The sequence below is a fragment of the Ovis canadensis genome, chromosome 9 (assembly GCF_042477335.2).
Source record: "Ovis canadensis isolate MfBH-ARS-UI-01 breed Bighorn chromosome 9, ARS-UI_OviCan_v2, whole genome shotgun sequence".
Lineage (NCBI taxonomy): Eukaryota > Metazoa > Chordata > Mammalia > Artiodactyla > Bovidae > Ovis > Ovis canadensis.
In genome coordinates, this window is record NC_091253.1 from 49,459,500 (window position 1) to 49,482,935 (window position 23,436).

The 23,436-nt window shown below is 41.5% G+C and overlaps 1 protein-coding gene across 4 annotated transcripts in view; it reads left to right on the forward strand.

Annotated features, from left to right (window-relative positions):
• CHD7 (chromodomain helicase DNA binding protein 7) overlaps positions 1–23,436 on the forward strand; it is a 193,337-nt gene that overhangs the window by 112,918 nt on the left and 56,983 nt on the right. For 3 of the 4 annotated variants that reach the window (XM_069600084.1, XM_069600086.1, XM_069600085.1), the window contains exons 4-7: positions 6,057–6,198; positions 10,918–11,055; positions 12,122–12,187; positions 20,561–20,616. In XM_069600084.1, the coding sequence (XP_069456185.1) occupies positions 6,057–6,198; positions 10,918–11,055; positions 12,122–12,187; positions 20,561–20,616 (402 nt within the window). The remainder of the gene's footprint in view (positions 1–6,056; positions 6,199–10,917; positions 11,056–12,121; positions 12,188–20,560; positions 20,617–23,436) is intronic. The other variant, XM_069600087.1, reaches the window with a different exon arrangement.

Consider the following 23,436-nt stretch of genomic DNA (forward strand, 5'->3'; position numbering starts at 1 on the left):
AGCAGGTTAGGTTTCTGTATCTTTCCCATCCTTCTTTGCTATTTCCTTTTTAGAAATTTAGCACAGTTAAGGTACTTTGGGGGTAGTTGATGCTCTAAAAGCTACTTAAAGTAATAAGTTAATAAATAATCAATAACTTAAAAAGTTTATTGTCATTGAAGTTTATTGTTCAGAAGTAAAACAGAATTCTTTTCTCTAATTCCCTCTCGTTCACTTCTCAGCTCTCCTAACTTTCTCTTTCTCAAACAGGAGCGTGGGATGAAGAATTTGTGGGTGGCGTTGAGGAGTAGTTGGGGCTGGCTCAGCACCTGAGGGCCAATTGCTGGGAGGTTGTGGGCAAAGGGGCCCTAGCTCCAGTCCTCCCATCCCACCCTGGTACTCTCCTTGCGGGGAGTCTCAAGCATTGGGACTGGCTGCTGACCACCACTGGGCCCTTGGTCCAGGGAACCCTGATGGCCTCTTATGAAAGTGTTGATGTATGGTTTTCTTGTCTGTCACGCAGAATTTGTCTTCACGCTTACCTCATTAGTTTATTCTGTGTCTTGCATTTTTATCACATCCTAGTTTAGCTATTAAATAAGAATTTTTAAACATCTTAGGACTTAAACATTTTTATTTTATTGAGTTGGCCTTACTTCATGATATATCACATGTTATGTTGCCCTCATTGATCCTTTTGAACTTTCAGTCCTTTATCTTGCTCTTTTTTAAAATTTTCCTCTTTATCTTTTAATTTTCTTTTTTATTGTTTAAAAACTCAGAGGAAGATGTGCTGAGAGGCCAGAAGCCTTCCTCCTACCAGCCTTGAGCCTGCAACCCTCGTGGCTCAGGGATTGTGTCATATGTGATCTTTCTGAATCATGACAAGTCACACCCTTCCTGCACCACGAACGTTGCTCACTTCTCATCTATGACATTCGGTTTCTTATGGAAAAGCCTTTTGAGTATGTAAAATACAAGGATATGTTTCAATACTCTTTGTTCTCCTAAAAGACAGTAGTCGTGTGACACTTTGGCTTGATTTCCTGAAAACAGGCCTGTTTAATGTTCACAAACCTCACGGTTGATTTTTCCCAATGTGAGGAGGTCCTTCGCCAGCGTGTCCTGTCTGAGGGTCTGTGTGGTGAATCCCTGCTGCTGTTCAGCTGCTTCACTAGCTGACTCTCTTCCTCTGATCCCATTTGGTTCCACAATATGGTTCCTTTTCAAACTTTCTTTCCTTGGAGGACTTAGATCCTTAGGCTAATGTTAATCGATGTTTACACTCTGTAACAAACCAGGGCAGCTAGCTGGCTTTCCTCTAAGTCCTGGTCCTTTGCATAAAAGTCTTGTTTAAAAAACCTGTACTGTTTCTCACCAAAGACAATCTTCATTGTTCATGTGCTGTATCCAAGCTGAGATTTGTGTGTCCAGCCCCTTTCCAGGGACCATCCCTTGGCCCATGGCTGTGAACTCTTACAGCCACACGCTGAATACCATCCTTCTGAAGGGCTGATCCCCTCCTGTAAATCCCTCCTCTCTGAACCCACCACTTATTTCTCAGAGTTCTCATCAGGGTGGTGCAGGCTTTGATCACATGGGGCAGGGAACAGAACTTTAGAGCTTGGTCTGTCAAGGTGACCTAAGCGTCACTTAGCCATTGGCCCCTGAGCACATCTTTCTGCCCACCACCATGACCTGCCTCTCATGGTGAAACGTGACATGTGAGTAAAGCTGGTGGAGGGACAGTGGCCCTGCCATCCGCCAGCAGCATCCCCAGAAAGAAGTCACCTTTCCAAGAATACAGGGGCCCGCCCAGCTTCACGAGGGGGCAGCCCTACATCTCGGCCGCACCAGTAATGATGGGCGATAAGGATCAGGAAATGGAAGAACTTTTGTGAGTACAGAGGGGAAGTATAAAGATGTACAGGGTTTGAGGCATTGCTAGGTTTCTCTCTATTTGGGTAGTACTTTAGCCTCACTTTACTGAGCTTCATAAAGATAGAATCTATGTGGGGTTATCGTAAATGCATTAGCAACCAGAGAGCTTGAGCTGCAGATAGTCCGGACTGTGTAGGTGTTTGTTGTTTTCCCTGTTACTTTTACTGTTTAATTAAATCACTCAGCTAACCTCACCTGACCGGACATGAGGAATACAGAGACAAATAAGACACAGTTCCTTCTTGAGCTTACAGGATATTTGGAGAAAAAGACACACACAGTACTTCGCTTTCACTGCACTGCAGTCATGTTAGCCCTCAGGGTTGTGTGTTTTAAATATCCCTTGTGTGTGGGATATGTCGTGTGGCATGTAGAGGGTATGCGATCTGACTAATCCAGACTTTGGTGGCCAGAAAATGGTTCTCTGAGTGAGTGATGTCCACCTAAGCCTTGCAGATGAGTAAGCGAGGGGCAGTGGAGGTTGAGGAGACATGTGTATGCTTTCAAAAGTGCTTCTGTGTATCCATAGGGTGGAAGATGGGGGGTTTAGGACGTGGGAAGAATAGAAAAAGAAAGCTCACGTCGCTGACTGTAAAAGCTGCGTGTAGAATCTCAGACATCAATACACGTGGGACTGGACTTCAGCAGAATGACTAGGTCAGGTTTGCCTGTAAGCCAGCTGCCCTGGTGGTGCCTGGAGGATGGGTTTGCGGGCATTGTTTGGGTGGCAGGACCACATCTCAGAGCTCGGGGAAGGAGGTGGGCAGAGCCAGTCTAGGGTAGCCATGAGGACAGACGTGGCTTTTCCACGGAGGCCACTCGGGGGGGACCCCCATGCAGCCCAGTCTTCCTCGCCATGCTTGCGGATGGGGCGCCAGGCCAAGGCCAGCGCTGCAGCTGTTGGAGGCGCTGTGAGGTTGTAGATCTGCGCCAAGTAGCCCAGGGTCTCTTCCCCCACCTCATAGTGTCTGGTCATGGGGTATAGCGTCCTTGTTAATACCATTCCCTTCTCCCCTACCGGAAGAGCTGCCCTCTCCATGCGCTCAAGCTCTCCGGATTGTAACTTGGAAGAGGAATGTGTATGTTTTGGCATTGACATCACGAAAGATCAGTTTTGAACCTCACACATCTGAGTCACGGCTGTGGCCCTGGGATTCATGTCCTTTTTCCAGCAGTCTGGGTGTTGTGACAGTCACGGTGAGATGTGATATGTGTCTGCACTAAAGCAGTGGCTGCTGGGCTGGTCTGCTCGTTTGTCCTTTGAGCTGGTGTTGAGCTCTGTTGATACGGGATGTTCCTTCTCTTCGAGTGGCTTAGATGAAGCAGTCACAATGTAGTGTGGCCTGTCCTTAAGTGTCTGCTGGTTATTCTGCCCTGTGGGTCTGAGCCATAGTCAGAGAACAGTTCCCAGCCGTGGGTGCCAGGCACTGGAAAGATCGAGTCTTGGAGCAGGGTGTAATTAGTAACCTCATTTTGTAGATGAGTAAACTGAAGCTCAGGGAAATTTAAAGACGTAGGGAAATTTAAAGATGTATCCAGGATCACATTCAGGTTAGCAGTGACAAAGTTGGAACATGAACTGAGGACTGTCTGAAATCAGTGCTCTGATTACCCTCATTGGCTGGGGAAAAAAAAATTCTGATTCTGGCTTTTTGGGGGCAAAGCAGTTTTAATGTAACAGTTGAAAGTGCAAATGAGCTTACTGCAAAATAGTGTCAAAGGCAATCTGATGTAAATAACTCTCTCTGGTCCTTGATTGTCGTGTGTTGGGGTGACATGAAGACTTTGTAGCATTTGACTTCTTCGTGTGTTGCTGGTTTATGTGTTGATGTCATGAGAAGATGCTAGTGAGGGAAACGCTGAGCTGCCTCTGAGCAGCATGAACAGCACAGAATCTACTGAGATTAGAAATCCTCCAGCCATCGGAGCTGGGCCGGGCGCTTCCCTGGGCTGCCGGCGTTCTGTCCGTGCGCTTGGAGGGGTCCTGTCCGACCTCGGGTGGTCTCAGAGCTTCCATGGGGCGCGTCCCCAGCCAAGGACAGATGGAAACGCATGAGCACGTCTCTTCTTGGGCAGATTGACATCTCCTCAGACCTGGGCTCCAGCAGGCTCTGGGACAGCGAGCCTTTCTCTCCTGGAGGATGGCTCATCCTGGGTGCAGTAACCCCACTAAATCAAATGGTGTCCTGCGCTCCAGGGTGGAGAGGGCACGGGCGGAGGACGAGCCGCCAACTTGCTTTACCTGGCAGCTGTTCAACTCTGTGACAGGCCTACCTCTGATTAAACAAATTTGAGAAATATGTAAAGTTTTGGAAGCAGTTTTGCACTGATTTGATAAAAGAAACCACAAAACACTGCAGCGCAGGTGTTGAGAATGTTTGAAAGCTGATTGAGGGAAGCAGATGGCTTTAGTCAGTGGCATCCAGCCAAAAGAGCAGGTGCTGGTCATGTGACCGCTGGTTACCAGGGTAATCTGATTGCTCTTGGCGTGCAGATGAAAGGAAAGGGGCCCAGCGTTCAGCTGTAGTATTGTATAATTTGTGGCAGTTAGAGCGGAAATAAATGCTGGGAATGGAGCCTCATAGTAGGGGAGACTGCTGTCCATGTGTAGCATAAACACTGGGATAGTTGGATGAGGAACTCTTGTATGGATTTTTTTTTAATTTAAAAAATATTATGCTTTCTGTGGATCTTTCGGAGGCCTAAAGTTTTTAGGACACTGCCCCCCCTTTTTTTTTAATTAAAAAGAAGTCTGTAAACCTAACTGCTGTTTGCTATAATCTTGAATCGTTGTAAGTTTTCTCCGTATGGGGCTATTTACTAGGCTAGGATATTAACAGCACAAAATAAAAAACAAGCTCTGAGGATTTGAAAATGACTACTTTAGTATTATCAAATATCTTATTTATTCGTTACAAAAATCCCTTTTAGGTGTGCAATTATATTAACACATACTTTTGAAATATTTTACATGACATGTGCTTTACTGAAATTAAAGTGTTTGGGTATCCTGGCCTCTTTTCCTTTTGTAATAGTTGGGACTGAAACAAAAATGCTACTTAAGTAATGCATTCTGGCAGCATATTTTTTTAGGAATTTACAAGCTCAAACTTTTTAAAGGTTTTTGAAATGTATCTTTTGTTTTCAGTAGTAAAAAGTAATAGTGACTGAGGTTGGATTGTTTTAAATGTTGGGTAATAAATGATAATAAACAATGTTAGGAGGAAACCTTGAGGCTGGTTTGGAAATTGCTGTGAAAGGTGGCACTAAGAGTGCATTCTAAAAGAATGGCAAATAAAGGTTCTAAAGGTGATGGTAGACTTAAATTTAAAATCTTTTTTTTTTTTTCTTACAGTTCATTCTTGTCTCTTGACTTTGGTAACATTCAAATCCTGTTAACCTTTGATGGAAACATGCTATGGATCATGAACTTGAATTATTGGGGTCACTCTGCTATGTTTTTGTATTTTGGAGAGCTAGCTTTTGAAAAACAGGCTATTGTGACACCTTAAAAAAAACGCCTAGCACCAAAATAAAGCTTATATTTACTTAAGAACATAGCATTAAATAAAACTGTGTAGAAGAGGAAATTGTTATATATTTTGTTATATTTTAAAAGATTATAAATTGGATTAAAATGTAGCTGAATGATGTAAAAGAGGACATGCAATACTACTAGTTAAGAAAAGGACTTAGGAGTATTTAAAGCTATCCACAGGAGATATGAAAAAATGATCATTATGTTCTAGCTTTCCTTGAAAGTCTTAAAAACATAGTCTGGTGCCTTAAAAACTTGATAGCAAAACAACTTCTTAATCTGATTTTTCATCAGGGCTTTCTGTATTGGCAGAGACTGTTCATTGTCTTGATAAACAAATGTACTCTGTGTGATTATTAGCAGTTTTTGCATGCCATTTCTTTTTAATTAGGTCAGATATTTGCCGAAGGTCATCGGTATGGGGTTTTGCTGTAAAAATTAATTGAGAGTAAGTACTGTTTAACTCTTGATGGCCAACATGCATTGATTTATCCACAGTTATTGATACTTCGGGGATGTTTGTGTGGGAAACAGAGGCATGGGCTGTGTGGAAAACCTCATGAAAAAGTGAACACTAAGTGATCCACTTTGATTCTAGTAATAAGAAACCTGATTCAGAAGCAAGTGCTTTGAAGAAAAAGGTCAACAAGGGAAAAACAGAAGGTTCTGAAAATTCAGACTTGGACAAAACGCCCCCACCATCCCCTCCTCCCGAAGACGATGAAGACCCAGGTGTTCAGGTAATACCTTTATTCTGATCCTGAGCCGTGGTTGTTGAGCATGGGTAACTTTAGCTGCATATCAAGTGCACTGGACCTACCTGTCTTTGTTATAGGGCTGCTGTAAAGATGGGTTTTTGTTGTCTGGAACATTATATTCATTGTGATGAGAGCTGGGCGGCCAGCCTGAAATTAAACTCCTGACTTCGTGGTTTTGCCATCTTTGACTCTATGATAAATAAAACAGGCTCTTTACATTTATTTCTGTAAAGGTATCTTTTGATGTTTATGTATATGTTAGTGTTAATGTATTTTTAATATATTGGTTCATTAAGAGCTTCATCCACATTTCTAAATTTCTCCTAAGTTTCGTTCCCTGTCAATTATATTGCATAACAAAGTTGAAGATGTAATCTGTACCTCATCTTAAGGTTTCTGACATCTGACGGTCAGAGTCGAGATGTGTTTGTGTAATACTAAAGTTTCTATGAACCAACTGAGTGACTTTCTGGATGGCAGCTCTGCACGATTGTCCAGTGTTAGATTCTCCTGACTTTTGGACAATTTTATAGGAATCAGTTGAAAGACTGGCCCTGAAATAAACATCAGGAATTCAGGTTCTTGTGTGTAAAGCACACTGCCTCCGCTGAGAGGACTGTAAGTAAGGGATCCCTCCACGTGACTGTTGAACATTATTTCCTTGTTACGTTCCCTGGAAGCATGCCAGCGTGGTCCTCTGGGGTGCCTGGGAACGTGGCTTCTGTGAATGACATCTCTGCTGTCAAGTAGCAGTTACTGAGCGTCCTGCCAGGATAGAAAGCAGCCCCTGGAAGCAAGTTTGACCTTTTCTAATGGTTTGGTGCATATTCAGTACTCCTTGTACCTACTAATTTGCTTCAAAGTTGGTAACAAAGTACTTGCAATATACAGCTCTGTGCTAAAGAATTTCAGATAGCGTTTGTTTGTGTGTGTGTGTTTAAGTAGAACTCCCTGTTACCCATAGTCACAGAGTGGCCTAACCTAAGAGGGCCTGAAAGGGGGAAAGAGAGAGTGAGTGAATGAATGAATGAATTGTGTCAGTGAAAAGATATGGGAGAGGTGAGTAGATATTTTTAATTGTTTAGGGAGTTTTAAACGAAAGTATTTTTAATGATTTTGAGCTTAATTTTTACGCTCACACGTGGTCCCCCCCCCCCCCCGCCCCACCCCGAATTGTCTTTGCTTAAACTAGGACCTTCATGCAGTTATTTGGACAATATGAAGAAGACTTTCACACAGGGCAAGAAAATTCTGTAGTTCTTTCACAAACACTACTGAATCTTAAAAATCCATTTGTATTAATGCAGACCCAAATGGGCTTTATGAAATACCAGTGTTTTGTGTTGTTTTCCCTCTTCTGCGTTTCAGTTATAGACAGTGCTAATCAATGCAAATGGACATCGGTGCATCCTTTCTCATTGGCTGGTGCTGAACTGTCCTGGGCTGCACAGCTGAAGTCAGTAACCACACAAGTCACTCTTTCTCAGTGTCCCTCCTGTGTCTCCGCACAGGAAGTGATGCTGCCTGCTGGTTTGTTGTGTTTCTTCCTGTCGAACACACTTCAGTAAAGGGCATGTAGTTCTTGAGTTTTATGATTGATTTGTTTAACCTCTAGTAAACGCCATGTCTTATTTTTTCTTTTACCCAAATGAAAATTGTGTCACAAAGTACTGCCACAGTGAGGTTGTGACAACACATTTAGATCTCCTGTTCAGTATACCTATTTTAGCTGTAAGAAAATTCTTAAAACAATCCAAGTTTAACAAGTTATTTTGGTGTTAATTCAAAAGTTTTGAGCTTTAAGTGCGATTCTTACATTTTACTTTGATCCCCTCCCAATCTTTTTTTTTCTTTTTTAATTGAAGCATAATTGCTTTACAGAATTTTGTTGTTTTCTCTCAAACATCAGCATGAATCAGCCATACTCCCCAAGTCTTTTAAATAATAATCATCTAACAGATCTTAAAGAAGCCTATTATGTAATAAATTATTTTATGTTGGGAAACTGGAAAAGGAACCTTGATACCCAAAATAAATGAACTTAAGATCAGTTATTATTTAGAAGGTAAAGAAGCCATATAACATTTAAATAGTTCAGAAAATTCAGTTCTAACTGTATATATAGTTTTTTACTCTTATGTAACACAAAGTTGATATGAGGAGAAACTTTCATTATAAAAGTTATATTCATACATACATTTCTATATTAAAAAAAAAGTCTCTGTCTTATTGCACTGGAACATTTCTTCATTATCAGAGTGGGGTTTAGTTTAAAGTGGGTTTGTCTTAGACTCTGTCCAAGGACGTTTAGTTACTTGCACTGAAAGAATCCTGGGGTGGTGCGGCCCCAGCCACGGAAGCCTGATAAAGCACCACAGACGTGTCATCCGTAGCATGTTCTCCGTACAGTAATGACATAAAGATGAGAATAAAGATTAATCCATTTCCATTTAGCGAAATTGATACATCAAATGAAATACAGAGATTATGCTAAATCTCACCAAATTAAAATGTTGTTCCTGATAACAGGCTCTTGCATCTTAAAGAAGTTGACAGCCAGAAGTGGGAGGTGATAAAGTGAGGCAGAAGAGGAGTTACTTCAGATGAGCTGTGGGAAGAGAGGAAGGAGGCTGTGTAAGGAAGCCTGGCTTTAGAGCCTCGCTGCTTCCTGACTTTCCTTGCAAAAGTGGAGCTAGTTGCTGATGACCGTAACACTACTAATTGCATTTAGCATTAGCACGTTTTGAATGCACCATTTTGAATGCTTCCAGTGAATTTCCTTCTGTGATCGTCACAGCATACTTATGAGGCAGCTACTACCATTACCCCTATTCTGCAGATCGGGAAACTGAGGTCCCTAAAATAATGCATTCAAGGTCACACAATGAGAGACCAGGCTCATTCTCATGGGGACATGCGATGCCAGGGCTCACAAGGTAACGTGGGGCAGGATGGGACATGGCAGGACCCCCACTGGCCTCTGTGTCACCTCCACGTGGAATTGGTTATTCTGGAGAGGAGAGGGAGGTCAGAGGGGAAAGTCAGAATTTGGATGCCTCCTCCTAACTCCCCCCAATACCTAGATGTAGAGCTAAAAGTTCCCAGTCTCCAATGACCCTTCTGATGGTCCTGTTGTACCAGTTATATTGTGAGTGGGCTCCCACCCCCTTTTGAGAGCAGGGGAATCACAGACGTAATACAGTAAAACGCAGTGGGTCCCGTTCTCTGGTACAGGGTGCTGGAGCTTGGTGGTCCCGACTTGGGCTCTGTTGGTCTCTGGCCCATACCTCCTGAGGTCCATGTGGTGGGGTGATTTGCTTCTCTCTGCCTTACTGTCCCAACTTTAAAAAACTCGCAAGGCTCTTCAGAAGGTTTTTCTTCATAATTCTTAGAAAGCAGTTTGTATCAGTGTTACTTTTTTCCATATTCTTTTTATTTTGTGTGCTTTGCCAGCTCATCTGTAATAGTCTTGCCTTGCTCAGTGATTTAAAACTTACGCAAGTCATTCTAGAGTTAGCTTAGATTTTATCACACACACGTATTAATGAGAAAGTTATTTATCTCCATTTTTAATTAACAGACAAACCTATTTGTATATCAGAAAGGTCAAATTAATAGCTTTAACAGTTTGTTGTGTCTTTTCAGATTTTTTTCCTATTATTGAAAACATGCACATATACATTAATTTTTTAAAACAAATATTCATTGGGTCATAGGAAAGTAAACAAGATACACAGTATGTTTCTCTGGAGGAGTTAATATATTGATGGCCCACATATGCAGATAGATACACAAGGTTTTTCTAATCTTGGAATTGTAAGGAACCAATTGTTATGTGACTTGCTTTTCTTTTTAGATAACCATTTGTCTTCTGGATGCATCCTGTAGCTTCCTAGGAGTTTGCTTGCCAGGATGAGTGGGCAGGTTTTACATTTTGACCACTCTGGTCCTGCAAAAGTGTATTAGGTTCTACTTTGTCCACTGGATGAGACAGCATCTTGCCAGTGTTCCTACTAATACTGTTAACAGTCCTTTACATTTTAATTAGTGCAGTCAAAAATTTTTAAAGTAAAGTTCCTTATCATAGTTGCTCATTATAAATTCTGCCATTCAGTCCTTCCTCTCTTCAGAAATGTTCAGACTATTTCTTTTAGGACCAAGATTAAAATGCATGCCTTCTATTTAAATGGACCTCTGAAATATTATTGGCACCTTGAATAATAATCTAACTGTAGTTATATAGAACTTTATAATTCACAAAGTACCTTCTAACGCCTTCAGTTTTTTTAGACTTTTTATCATGGAAAAAAAATTTTTTTAATATACAAAAATAGGATGGCCTAATGAAGTCTTATATATCCACCACCCAGCTTCAGTATTGCCTTCACTTTTGAGCAACTCACTACCTGAAGGAGGAGGAAGATGTGTTGTTACTGCCGCTGCCCAGTTAAAGGCCACATAGCCGGAAGTGGCAGGACCTTGACCTGCCAGGTGTCTGACTTCAGATTTCCCCCTTTCCCATTCTATTTGTTGCCAGTGTGATGTTTTGTATGATTTACAAGGTTATAGTTACTGACTTTTCTTTAAGATCATTGTGGTTTTATAATATAAATATACCCTTGCCATTCTAAGAAGCAGCATGTAAAGAAACAGAAATAAGCATCAGCTTTCTAAGCCCTCCATGGTGGGTTTTTGTTTTAGAAACGACGGTCCAGCAGGCAAGTGAAGAGAAAGCGATACACCGAGGACTTGGAGTTCAAGATCTCTGATGAGGAGGCCGATGACGCAGATGCTGCTGGGAGAGACTCCCCCTCCACCACCTCACAGTCAGAGCCACAGGTGAGCAACCAGGTGTGCGGGGTTCCAGCGTGCATTTCAAAGAGTAGGCTGGAGATTTTATCGCTGGTATCTGAGAAGTTCATTTGACGTGTTGGACTTTGAGCTGGAAACATCCATCTCGTGTTGGTGAACACACTTTGGGAAATCAGTGGTTTAGAAGTAGGTTTTTTAAAAAACCCTGTTCACTGAAATTTATTTTAGTGTGAGCCTGTGATACACAATTTGACACCGTTTTGGAGAATTAATGGTCCCTGTTGAGGATGAGTCAGAGCTGGGCTGCAGGGAGACTGAATTTCCCTCTGAGAGTTCAGTGCTGTATAGCTTCTGGGACTTTAATAAGCCACTCAGGCTTGTCTCCTGCTGCTCAGCATCATAAGAACCCCTTTATGAAATTACTGCCGTGTAGTACCCAGCAGGGCATACTTTATTCTCCATGCAATGTAAATGATGGATAAAAGAGCTTATAAAATATGGGTAGTGATGGAGGATTGATTATTGTGAATATCTTTTTTCCACCCCCTCCCCCCTCTCTTTTAAAGTCCTCTTCCTACCATCACTGTGCTTTAGTTAACAAACTGGTAACCCACTGAAAAATGTATTAAATGCAGTTTTGTAATTCATTTGGTAATTTGCACTCTGTCAGGTTGTTCTGTAACGTTTTGTGTGACCTCTGTAGATCAAAGCTGCCTACAATAACAGAATGATGAGTATATTTACCCCATGGGTCCAGACAGGGAGAAGTCAGGTCTTTGCCATCATGCGGAGATCATTTCTCTTGGCAGCTGGAGTTTCTGAATGCTCCTTGGCTTTGGGGATCCATGCTAGTCCATGCAATTAAACCACATAATCGTCAAGTAATAAACACAGGTCTCCCTTTTTGCCTTTCTGTAGAGGGAGATTTTTGTTCTTTTCAATTGTATTTCCCACTGGCGATCCTGCCCAGTGATTTAAAGGGTATGAATTTAAAGGGTTTGGAGGGAGATGCAAAAGGGAATGGTTTCTCACTTTTGTAGCTTAGAATGGTATGCTCTCTGTTTGCATTCATCCCTTCTGCTTTATTTTTTAGGAATCTGTTGATGCAGATGGTCCAGTGGTAGAAAAAATTATGAGCAGTCGTTCAGTAAAAAAACAGGTAAGCGCCCATGTGGAGTTATCAAAACTTGTGGTGTGGGTATGACTCAAAATTATTTTTTGTTTTACAGTTTCCTTTTAAAAATTTCACTATTGTAAAATAAAACTTCTGCTGATGGTTCTAATCCTGTCTAATTGATATTAGTCCAGTATCAATCTTTGGGATATTCAACCCCAAATGAAATTAAAATGTATCAAACAGTCAGTGCTTTATTACCCCATTTAGAGTAGGCAGGAACTCAAAACATCTCAAAAGAAATGTATAGGACTCATAGGCTGCCTATTTCATAAATATTATTCATAAAAAATCATAGACATGAATCTGTCATCTCTCTCAGGAAGGTCCCTACCCCCACTCCCCAACCCTGGAAGCTCTCTTTATCATTTTAGCAAGTAGGTGTTTTCTCATACTTTTCACAGCATTTTTTCACATGCAGTTGAATTCTAATTTCTTTGTTTGTTTGTTTGTTTGATTGGGGATTTTGTTTGTTTGTTTGTTTCAGTTGTGCCTTGCAGTACGTGGGATCCTAGTTTCCCTAACTAGGGATCGAACCTGCACCACCTAGAGTGAAAGTGCAGAGTCCTAACCACTGGACTGCCAGGAAAGTCCTTTCATATGCAATTGAAATATTCACTAGTATTTCTTTTTTGTTACTGCAGAAGTGAAATACTGAAATATTTTCAGTATGATTTTTGAAGATAATATGCCTTATCCTTCCAAATTATTTGAAATTCATGTTGATTCGTGAAGGCGAGCCCTAAGTATCCTTTATTAGCCTGGTGCCCTTGTCCCTGAGGGGCACACACACTGTGACAGTGAATTCCAGGAACACTACTTCTGTTATTGATGGAGACTCCCTGTCAACCTTTCCCCTTTTTCATCAGTTTGAGAAAATGCTCTAGTTTGAAGAAGTACATAGGCATCCAGGTACATTTACATGTTCTAGCAAACTGTATTTGGTTTGTTTGTCTCTAGAGATGGTCTCCTTTAGGTATAAATGTCTGTCTTCTGGCTTGACTCATCATCAAGTGCAGTTATTTCTTTTTCTTTGCTTTCAAGGTGGGTGGAAGTATAACCTCATTGTTTTGACATGTAAAATAAGCTTTTTTTTCTGGGAAAAAAAAATGTAAAGTGAATACAAAGTATAACTTCCAGTGAGAGAGATGAGGAGTGGAGGAATTACAAGATTTAAAGTGAACTCCTGGGTTTATCAAATAAGAAATATTTAAGAGCCTCTTGATGAAGGTGAAATCTTTGAAAAGGCTGGCTTAAAACTCAGCATTCCAAAAATCATTCAGCATTCAAAAAATGAAGATCATGGCAATCCAGTCCCATCACTTCATGGTAAACAGATAGGGAAAAAGCGGAAACAGTGACAGATTTTATTTTCTTGGACTCCAAAATCACTGCTGATGATGACTGCAGCCACAAAATTAAAAGATGCTTGCATCTTAGAAGAAAAACTATGACAAACCTAGACAGTATACCCAGACAGAGATACCCATTTGCCAACAAAGGTCTGTATGGTCAAAGCTGTGCTTTTTCCAGGAAGCATGTACAGATGTGAGAGTTGGGCCATAAGGAAGGCTGAGCACCAAGTATTGATGCTTTCAAATTGTGTTGCTGGAGAAGACTCTTGAGAATACCTTGGACAGCAAGGAGATCAAACCAGTCAGTCCTAAAGATCAAGCCTGAATGCTCATTGGAAAGACTGTTGCTTAAGCTGAAGCTCCAGTACTTTGACCACCTGATGTGAAGAGCTGATTCTTTGGAAAAGACCCTGATGCTGGGAAAGATTGAGGGCAAGAGGAGAAGGGAGCGACAGAGGATGAGATGGTTGGATGGCATCACCAACTCAATGGACATGAGTTTGAGCAAACTCAGGGAGATAGTGAAAGACAGGGAAGCCTGGTGTGCTACAGTTCAGGGAGTCACAGAGTCGGATACAGCTTAGTGACTTAACAACAACTCTTCAAATACTTTCTAGAGATCCTTGAAATGGTATTATACCAGTGGTAAATTCTTCTTTGCCTTTGCTCCAGGACTGTTTTGCTGTTCTATTGTGTTATTCAAGGCATAGATTTTTATCAGAAGATAGCATTCTGGTTCATATGAAAATAAAAGCAACCTGTCAAGATATTTTCAAGATGGTGCAGAAAGTTCTGCTGGGCGATGCTGAGCCAGAGTATTCAGTCAGACAGGGAAACACAAGCCCAGCTCACTGCAGTGAAATGGAACGGATATTTTATTACCAACCGAGGGTGTCATCGGATCAAAATCCCACACACAGAATGTGTATGTGTGGCTGAGTATCTTCGCTGTTCACCTGGAACTGTCACAACATTGTTCATCAGCTATATCCCAATACAAAATAAAAAGTAAAAAAAAAAAAAAAAGATATTTTCAAAATGAGAGTAGAGAATGAAGATATATGGAATTACCTACCTGGTGACTCTTTGACCTTGAGAATTTCCTCTCTGATGAATATAAGATCTCAACCAAATTTCACTCCTGTTCAAGCAGAAATGAGCACTATTAACCTAATTAGAAAGGCTGTGTTTTAGTCCTTCTAATGACTCTAGAATTGTTAATTTGTGAATTGTAGATATATGGCAGAATGTAAATGCTTGACATACTATAAAGTGCAATCCCCTTCACTGAACTGAAGTGACTTGAGTAAATAGCCTGTGGTTTGCATGGGATATATTAATTTTCATTCAATTGATAGTGCTTTGGTAGGCATAGTCAGCAGGTTTGGGGGTTGCAAATTATAATCAGCTGTATTACTCAGAGCTACTTAGACTATACATGATGGAGGGCATTGCTTTTTCTTTCTGTCTTGCCCACTATAGGGCTAGTTTTTTCCTTCTTTCCTACCTTTGAAAGAGAGCTACCCCCAGTTTAGGAGTAGGTATTACTACCATTTAGAGATGACCAGGCTCATCTTATCACCAGAGATTAAAAATCACTGTAATTGTATGTGAGGGTAGTAGAGTGTTTGTTGAATTGGTGAATTTTAGGATGAAGAAAAGTAATGGGAAATTTTTTCTGGAAAGAGAGATATGCCTTGAGGTGTGATTTAAAATAAGAAATATGGAGCTCATTGACTTGCTTGTAGATTACTGGTATTTCATAAAGGGCAATAAAAAAACCATCAGAAAATTGTAAACATTAGCAGGTACTCACTTTTTAAACTGCTAATCTTCTCGAAATAGTTACTTTAGTTTTCAGCCTTAGTAACAGTGGACGAAAGTGTGGCAAATAGAAACAAAAGGAAATTTGAGATTTTCCTGTGGATTCTAGCTGGCCCCGCCGGTCTGTTTCCTCTTACCTTGAATAATTGAAGACGTGGCTGTGAGAAGGTGCCTTTGTCTCCCCCTGGCAGCACCGTGGAAGCTGGCTGAGGGCTGCAGAGCTGCCCCTGTGCAGTGCTGACACGTAGTGGGGACTCAGGTAATTTACAATCCGCTGACCTCATTCCTGTAGCTTCTAAGGGGCCATCCCTTATGATGGAGCCACACAAACGCACAGAACTCGTCCGGCAGAACTTCTCTGGTTCAGCAGCCCGTGTTACATGGGGATGGCTCAGGCATCTATGTTGTTCTGGACCCACGTTAGGTTTTCCCTGGTGACTCAGTGGTAAAGAACTCACCTGCTAAAGCAGGAGAAACCAGTTCAATCCCTGGGTGGAGAAGACCCCTGGAAAAGGAAATGGCAACCCACTCTAGTATTCTTCCTGGGAAATCCCATGGACAGGGGAGCCTGGCAGGCTGTAGTCCAGGGTCACAAAAGTGTTAGACATGACTCAGCTACTAAACAACAACAACAACAAACCCAAATTCACAAGCATGAGACCCAGTAGAAGGAACATAGATGGTACTTGTATTTGAATATTGAGATAGGTTTAAGAATGGACTTTTGGATTGTGTAAAGGTTAATTCTCTTTGCACAGTGAGTCATAGTATAGCCCTTTCTGCCTTGAGCCATCTGTCCTTGGGGGAAAACAATTCAAATCCTTTTTGTATCGGAAGGTCAAAAATAGTTTTGAAAGTGAATTCTGTATTCATGATGTCCTATTTTCTTCCTAAGTAAACCATGATTTGATACCTCTGATAGTACACAGTAGGTTGGGCCAGAAGTAAGAATGGATTCATACCTTTTCTTTATTGTTACTTTCATCAAGGCACTTTCTCATTCTTTTCTGCATTATTTAATAAGATTTCCACCTTTTCACCCTAAAGTTTAGCTTTGTTTTCTCAATGCAACTGCTTAATTTAGTAATAGGGTGCTTGGGAAAGGTCTTTCAGGCTTGGATTATCATTTGCTGAATGACTGTTTCAGAATCCAGGTGGCCGAGGAATTGATTTATGCCTGGTTAAGGTTCTGTTTCATGGCAACAGTGGGACAAGTATAACTTAATATGTTTGGAACTTTCAATTGCATGTGAATAATAAGGATTTTGATAGACTACTCTAAGCGTCTAATAAAAGGATAAACACATTTCTCAAAACTAGTCTACTGAGTATGTAAAATTACTTCAGAGCACTCTCAAATTTACCGGTAGCTGTCCTAGAGATAATGGGTTGGCCAGAAAGTTGGTGGGGGTTTTCCATCCATAAGATTATGGAAAAACCCCAAAGACCCTTTTGGACTAACCCAGTAGATTTGAGTATTTCGTGTGTATGTGTGTGTGCGTGCTCAGTAGTGGTGCCTTGACTCAGTTGTTAATTGGATATGCCCATTGAAGAAAGAGCTTTGAACATTGAGGAGTGAAGATAGGGGACTGGGGCTGTTTTCAACTGTCGTAAGAGTCTGGTCAAACTGACTGCCATGTAGTGAATAATAAAAAGGATGCCCCTGAGGGCTGATGAATTCGTACACTTTCGTTCATTGTTTTGCTGTAAGTAAAACAGAAGAGGCCAGTGTGATCATATTTATATGATATGAAGGGCAAAACAGTTCTCTAGCTCTCCACCTACAGTTCTGGAGCAGAGAGACAATCCACCTGTAGTTCTGGGAACTGGAAGAGGGTCCACCTACCGTTCTGGAGCAGGAAGAGGATCCACCTGCAGTTCTGGGAGCAGGAAGATGATCCAACATGAGTGGTCACTGAACAGAGCACAGAGATCTAGTTCAGAACATCCGAAGGAACTAGGACCTGAAACGGTTCTGCACCTGCTCCAGCTGCTGCTCAGTGAGGTCTGGAACCCGATCACCTGCTCCCAGAGAGCTCGAGACCCTCTTGTTGAGATCTCCATAGCACGCCCCCTTGAAGCATAGCTGATCCCAACAAGAAAATAGGTCTATGTGACAGTCAGGGACACAGCGTCGATACCTTCAAGAGTCTGAGCCTTCTGGAGCAGAACTAAGGCAGAATGAAAATGACCTCTTTGTTCAGAGATCATCCTGTGTGCTTTGAGACCCTCTTAGCAGTTCCAGTCGGTGAGACCACTTAGAGTAAGATGGGAATGACAGTACAGGAGCAAGGCTCTGAAAGAATGAAGTCAGGAAATGACAGACCATGGGAGGGACAAAGCTTGTCTTTTTACTACCTCCAAGGTATGTAATTTTGGAAACCTTTTTCAGGATTGAAAGAAATAGAGTTAACATCAAAAAGTTAAAACAGCAGACCAGACATCTGAATTCCATTCGAGGTTTAAATTTCATGATATGTTATGAGAAGCACCATGAGATCTAGGCTCTTCCTGGCTTTTCATTCTCCTTGGCTGGCCCCTGTCTTATCTTTGGCTTTCTACTGAAATCCCCAGTTGTATGCCAAGATAGTGTGTCTCGAAATGATTGCTGAAATGTGGGCGTGGAACTGGGTAATACTAGGGCTAGAAAAATGTAAGGTGAGTCCGGGACGGTTGGACTCAAAGCAGCCAGAATTTATCGATACAGTAATTGCTGGTGTATACTGAAGGCATCTAGCAAACATTTCATCTTGGACAACTAAAATGTCTGGGACACGTCACAACATTGTAAATCAGCTATAGTCCAATAAAAATTGATATAAAAATAATAAAAGTAAATAAAATCTGGGACACAGATGGTTTTCTGTGCAGATTGATTAAAAAGTTGCTCTAGGGGCATCCTTGGTGCCTCAGTGATAAAGAATTCTGCCTGCCAGCGCAGGAAACAGGTTTGATCCCTGATCCTGGAAGATCCCACATGCCTCAGAGCCACTAAGCCCATGCACCACAACCATTGAACCTGTGCTCTAAAGCCCGGGAGCTGCAACTGCTGAGCCCACGCACCCTGGAGCCTGTGTTTTGCAGTAAGAGAAGCCAGAGCAGCGAGAAGCCTGCACAGCATACTTGGAGAGCAGCCCCTGCTCACTGTAGCTAGAGAAGAGCTCATGCAGCAATGCAGACTGAATACAGCCAGCAGTAAATAAATAGTTATTATTATTTTTGTTTAGAAAAAAGAAACTGCCGTTGCTATAGGGACTTCCCTGGTGGTCCAGTGGTTAAGACTTCCCGTGTGAGGGATGCGAGTTTCATGCTGGTCGGGGAGCTGAGAACCCACTGGCCTTGAGGCCAAAAAACCCAAAACCTAAAACAGAAGCAACATTGTAACAAATTCAATAGAAATTTAAAAAATAAGTCCACATTTTAAAAAAAAATCTTTAAAATAAATAAAATTGGTGATACTTAAAAAAAAGAAAATGTTTTAGGATGATGATAGGGCAGGACCAGATTTTTTTTTTAATTTTTAAAACTTTTTGTTTTGGGGTATAGCTGATTAACAGTGTTGTGATAGTTTCAGGTGAACAGCAAAGGGACACAGCCATATCAACATGTATCCATTCTCCCCCAAACTCCCCTCCCATCCAGGCTGCCACGTAACATTGAGTAGAGTTCCCTGCGCTATAGAGTAGGTCCTTGTTGGTTATCCATTTTAAATACAGCACTGTGTACATACCCACCCCAAACTCCCTAACTCTCCCTTCCCCCAGTTCTTCCCCTGGCAGCCATAAGTTTATTTTCTAAGTCTGTGAGTCTCTTTCTGTTTGTAAATAATTTCATGCATATCATTTCTTTTTAGGTTCCACATATAAGGGATGTCACCCAGTATTTCTCCTTCTCTGTCTGACTTGCTTCACCTAGTCTGACAGTCTGTAGGGAGGGTAGGACCACATGTTAATGGCTTTTGGCCATACTCCTCAGTGTCCTTATTGGGGATCTCTTGGCAGATGGAAAAGCTGCTTGATATTTAAGTTTAACTGATAACTTGGAAGAGTTTTGAAGAATAGTGTTAGTCTGTGGTCTTTGACAGTAGTTTGAAGGCTAAGGGTTGAGGGCGATCCCAGTGTCTTTGAATGGACCTGGTGCCAGTCTGTCACCCAGTAAATGTCTCTGTTCCTTTGTTCGTCCTCTGTCATGCTCTGACTTGCTTTAGTTTTCTCTGCGGCATCTCTGAGGCCGTCTAGCAGCCAAATGCGACCCTCCAGGCAGGTGCTCTCGTAACAGTGTAAAAGCAATCTTCGAACATCTGTAAGTGGTGTTTATGTTTTACATCCCTGATTTATCTGATCAAATGTTCCAGAAGAAAATTACATATTACGACTTGTTTAACAGCCTAAAACCAAAAGGAAAAAAAAATATTGAAAGAGATGCTTAAAATATCATTCACGTGGTATCTTCTGCAGACATGACGGTAGGCAGGATCAAGGGAGAGATTCTAGATAATCTGCCCACTGCACTCCCGGTCTGGCTGACGGGTCACCACGTTAACCTCACCTCAACATCGTATTTGGAGTGTTAATTTTATTTGGCTGCTACGTGTGTGAGACATCTTGTCTGAGAGATTTTAATTGTACCATCGAGTCAAACTAAAACCCTCAATAGTGATGCACTGAAATTACACCCTAGGAACAAGGTTTAGTTTTATATGGTTTCTTGTTTAGAGTTATTAACTATATGGACGAATAAATGTCTTTTAAATATTTTAAAACATTACAAAACCCACAATGTAAAGTTGCCATGAGGCAGCCAAAAATAATACATATGGCATTCAGGAGAGCAGTTGCTAATTGGCTGCTGCCTGCGAAAATGGTACACTTGGCGTCTACTTAACACTGTGGGTTTGGCAGAAAGCCAGATTTGGGGTCAGGTTGTTGTGAATGAAGCTGCATGTGGTTAGGGAGGAGTTAAAGTGATTCATGTCTGAGAAGCCAGAGCCGGTCGGGTAGCGCCTGGCCCGTCCTCATCCGACTGCCTCCCACCAGCTCACCACGTGCTCATCCTTCCAGGAACATCCCATGCCACTTCTGCGATGCCTTATGTGTGTCCAGACGGGAGTAAATCATTACTTTCGGAGCATTCTAGTAGATGCTTTCAAGTATATGCCTGAAATTTTCCTCTGTTGCAGAAGGAATCCGGAGAGGAGGTAGAAGTTGAGGAGTTCTACGTGAAATATAAAAACTTGTAAGTACATTGTGACTTTTTTTTTTTTTGAATGGGGGAGTATATTTTCAAGGTACAAAATTAAAAAGTAATCAGGAATTTTTTTTTAATTGGCAATGGGAAAATTTTGGTATGATTTATTCAGTGCTGTGGAGGCCATTGCCTCCTAACTTTTGTATCTTAGATAGTTGATAAGTTTTATTTTTCTGTAAAATGTATAATTGGTATAAAGGTTGACTAGTTTTTATGCATAACCAAGAAGTTCTTTTTAGAGGAGATGAAACTCATATAATAACAGAGAAAGTAATATCTGCTTGACCTCTGAAGATGAATTTTGCTCTGTGAGGCCAGGTACCCTGCCTTCATCTGTGCCCAAATGAGAACTCTGCTCCTGCGTGAAAGCGCTAGAAAAATCGTGACATCATCTCAAGTTTTGAAATGTAGCGAGCTACAGTTTTGATGATCTGTTTTTATTTCTGATTTGTGTTTAGTGAATTTGAATTGCTTAACTTTTAAAAAACTGAGTCACAAACCACTGTGAGTTGTTGTTCTGATTCTAAGAGATGGAGGCAGGATGCTAGGACCAAGCACACTCTGATGGGACAGCCTAGTTTGAAGCATCAATATGCATCCTACCAAGGAAAGACCGCAGCCATTCTCTAACGCAAATAACAATCACAGAATAAAGACAAAAATATTTATTGATAACGTAAACACTAAATGTACTTTAAACTTTTTAAGGCCAGGAAATCAAGTGTCATATTACTGAATTCTGGGGTTTCAAGAGAGGCTTCAGGGAGCTGTCAAGACAGCCTAAGAAAATCTATCCTACCCTCAAAAAAGCATCAGGCCCCATGGTTTCTGTTATCACCCCCTATCGCATTTGGCACTGTGTTAATGGATGGATATCTTTCTGACGTTAGTGAGCAGAACCTTCCACCAGGTAAAAAGATGAAGGAGTCTCTTATCAGTGTTACTGTAAAAGTTCAGCGAAATGAAAAATGCTCAGTAAACATTAGAGGCAGTGATCGTTTTATACACAGAGCATGAGAAGCTTACACGCATGCCAGGTATGCACATGACATGGTTTCATATAGTCTTATCAGGTGGATGGGAAGACTAGATAAGGAGGAGACAACCAAGTAAGCCAGAGAGAAGGCTTTCTGGTGGATTTATCAAATCGCGCTCCAAGTCAAGAAGTTTAAGTATCTTTTGCCAAGAAACGACTCCACTAGATAGACACCCATCCCCGTCAGTGCGGAGTGCTGAGGCCCATGGTGTTTGGTTCTCAGAAATCCTCTCAACCGGCCTGTGACCAACCCTAGCCCCTGGGGTACCTCACCAGGTGCCGCCGTGGCCGCCAGCCGGGGAGATGAGTCATCAGTCATGTGAGATGAAGCAGCGTGGTGCTAAAAATTAGCTTTCCTCTCTGATGTTATAGTGCTCTAAAGGAAGTTAAAATTTCCATAAAATGAAAACTTTTTGTTAACCTTTCATTTTGACAGAATTTTGGAATAGGTTTACAGAAAAATTGCAACAGCAGTACAAAGAATTCCTGTGTGGAGTCTTATGTTACTCAGGGCTCATAATCCCTTACTGCCATGGCATAATTTCCTTTGCTCACTTGATCCCAGACCTGTCCAGTGGAAGCCCATCAGGCTGCTTCCTCCCTCGCTTACCTTGTCCCTGTCCTTCTTCGAGTACTTCCTTAGTTTCTGGCACCAGAAGATGTTCCTGACGCATCTCAAAACTTCCTGTTCAAGTCCTGGAATTGGTCCTTTCTCTTTGGAGCCTTGGTTGTTTTTACTGGAGAAGAGCATTTAGAAACCAAGGTTTAACTAGGTGTGTTCACTGCCGCTGGGGAGTCATTGCTTCTGGGCTTAGGAAGGGCATCCACGTGCCTGTGTGTATGGTAATGCATGTATGTATGACATATACACAAACACACACACATAAATGTTCATTGTATATACCCACACATTTCTGTCTACCTGCCAACAAGGAAGAACAATGTCTGTATAGTGATAGTTCCAATTTTATTTCAATGCCACGGGATTCATTCTATTCTTTCCCCTTCTAATATTAATAACTCTCTGTTTTCTACTGTGAGAAACCTGTCACAGTAGACATATGATCCATAATATATTTTCTGTGATCCATAATATATTTTCTTATTTGTTAATCCTGGAATATGTAAGAAATGGATTCAGAATTATTAGACCATATTTATGTGAAAAACAAGCCTGCTAGCTTCATTCAGTATTTGTTAGCATTTTGTTTAAGTGCTTTTTCTAAGTGCTTTTTGGTCAGATTAGCCCTTCTCCTTCCTGCCCCGCTTCAGTGGGATGTTATTTATTTGATACTCAGTTTGTCTCATTATGGTCTTCCCTGGTAGCTCAGACGAATAAAGAATCTGCCTGCAGTGAAGGAGACACAGGTTCGATCCCTGGGTCGGGAAGATCTTCTGGAGGAGGGGATGGTAACCCACTCCAGTATTCTTGCTTGGGGAACCCCATGGGCAGAAGAACCAGGCAGGCTACAGTCCATGAGGTCACAAAGAGTTGGACACACCTGAGTGACTAACACTACTTTTGGCTCATTAGTTTCTGTTTGTATTTGTAATCCATTTTAGGCCCCACCCCGTCTGTGGGGTCGCACGGAGTCGGACACCACTGAAGTGGTGTAGCAGCAGCCATCCTTTGATTTTTTTTTTTTTTGCTTTTTTTTTTCAAGTTCATGAAATACTAACACGCTTCAGTAGTCAGAATTATATACAAGACGATACCCAAAGAAATGCCATCCTCCCTTCCTTTCCACCCCATTCCTACTTACCTTCTCATT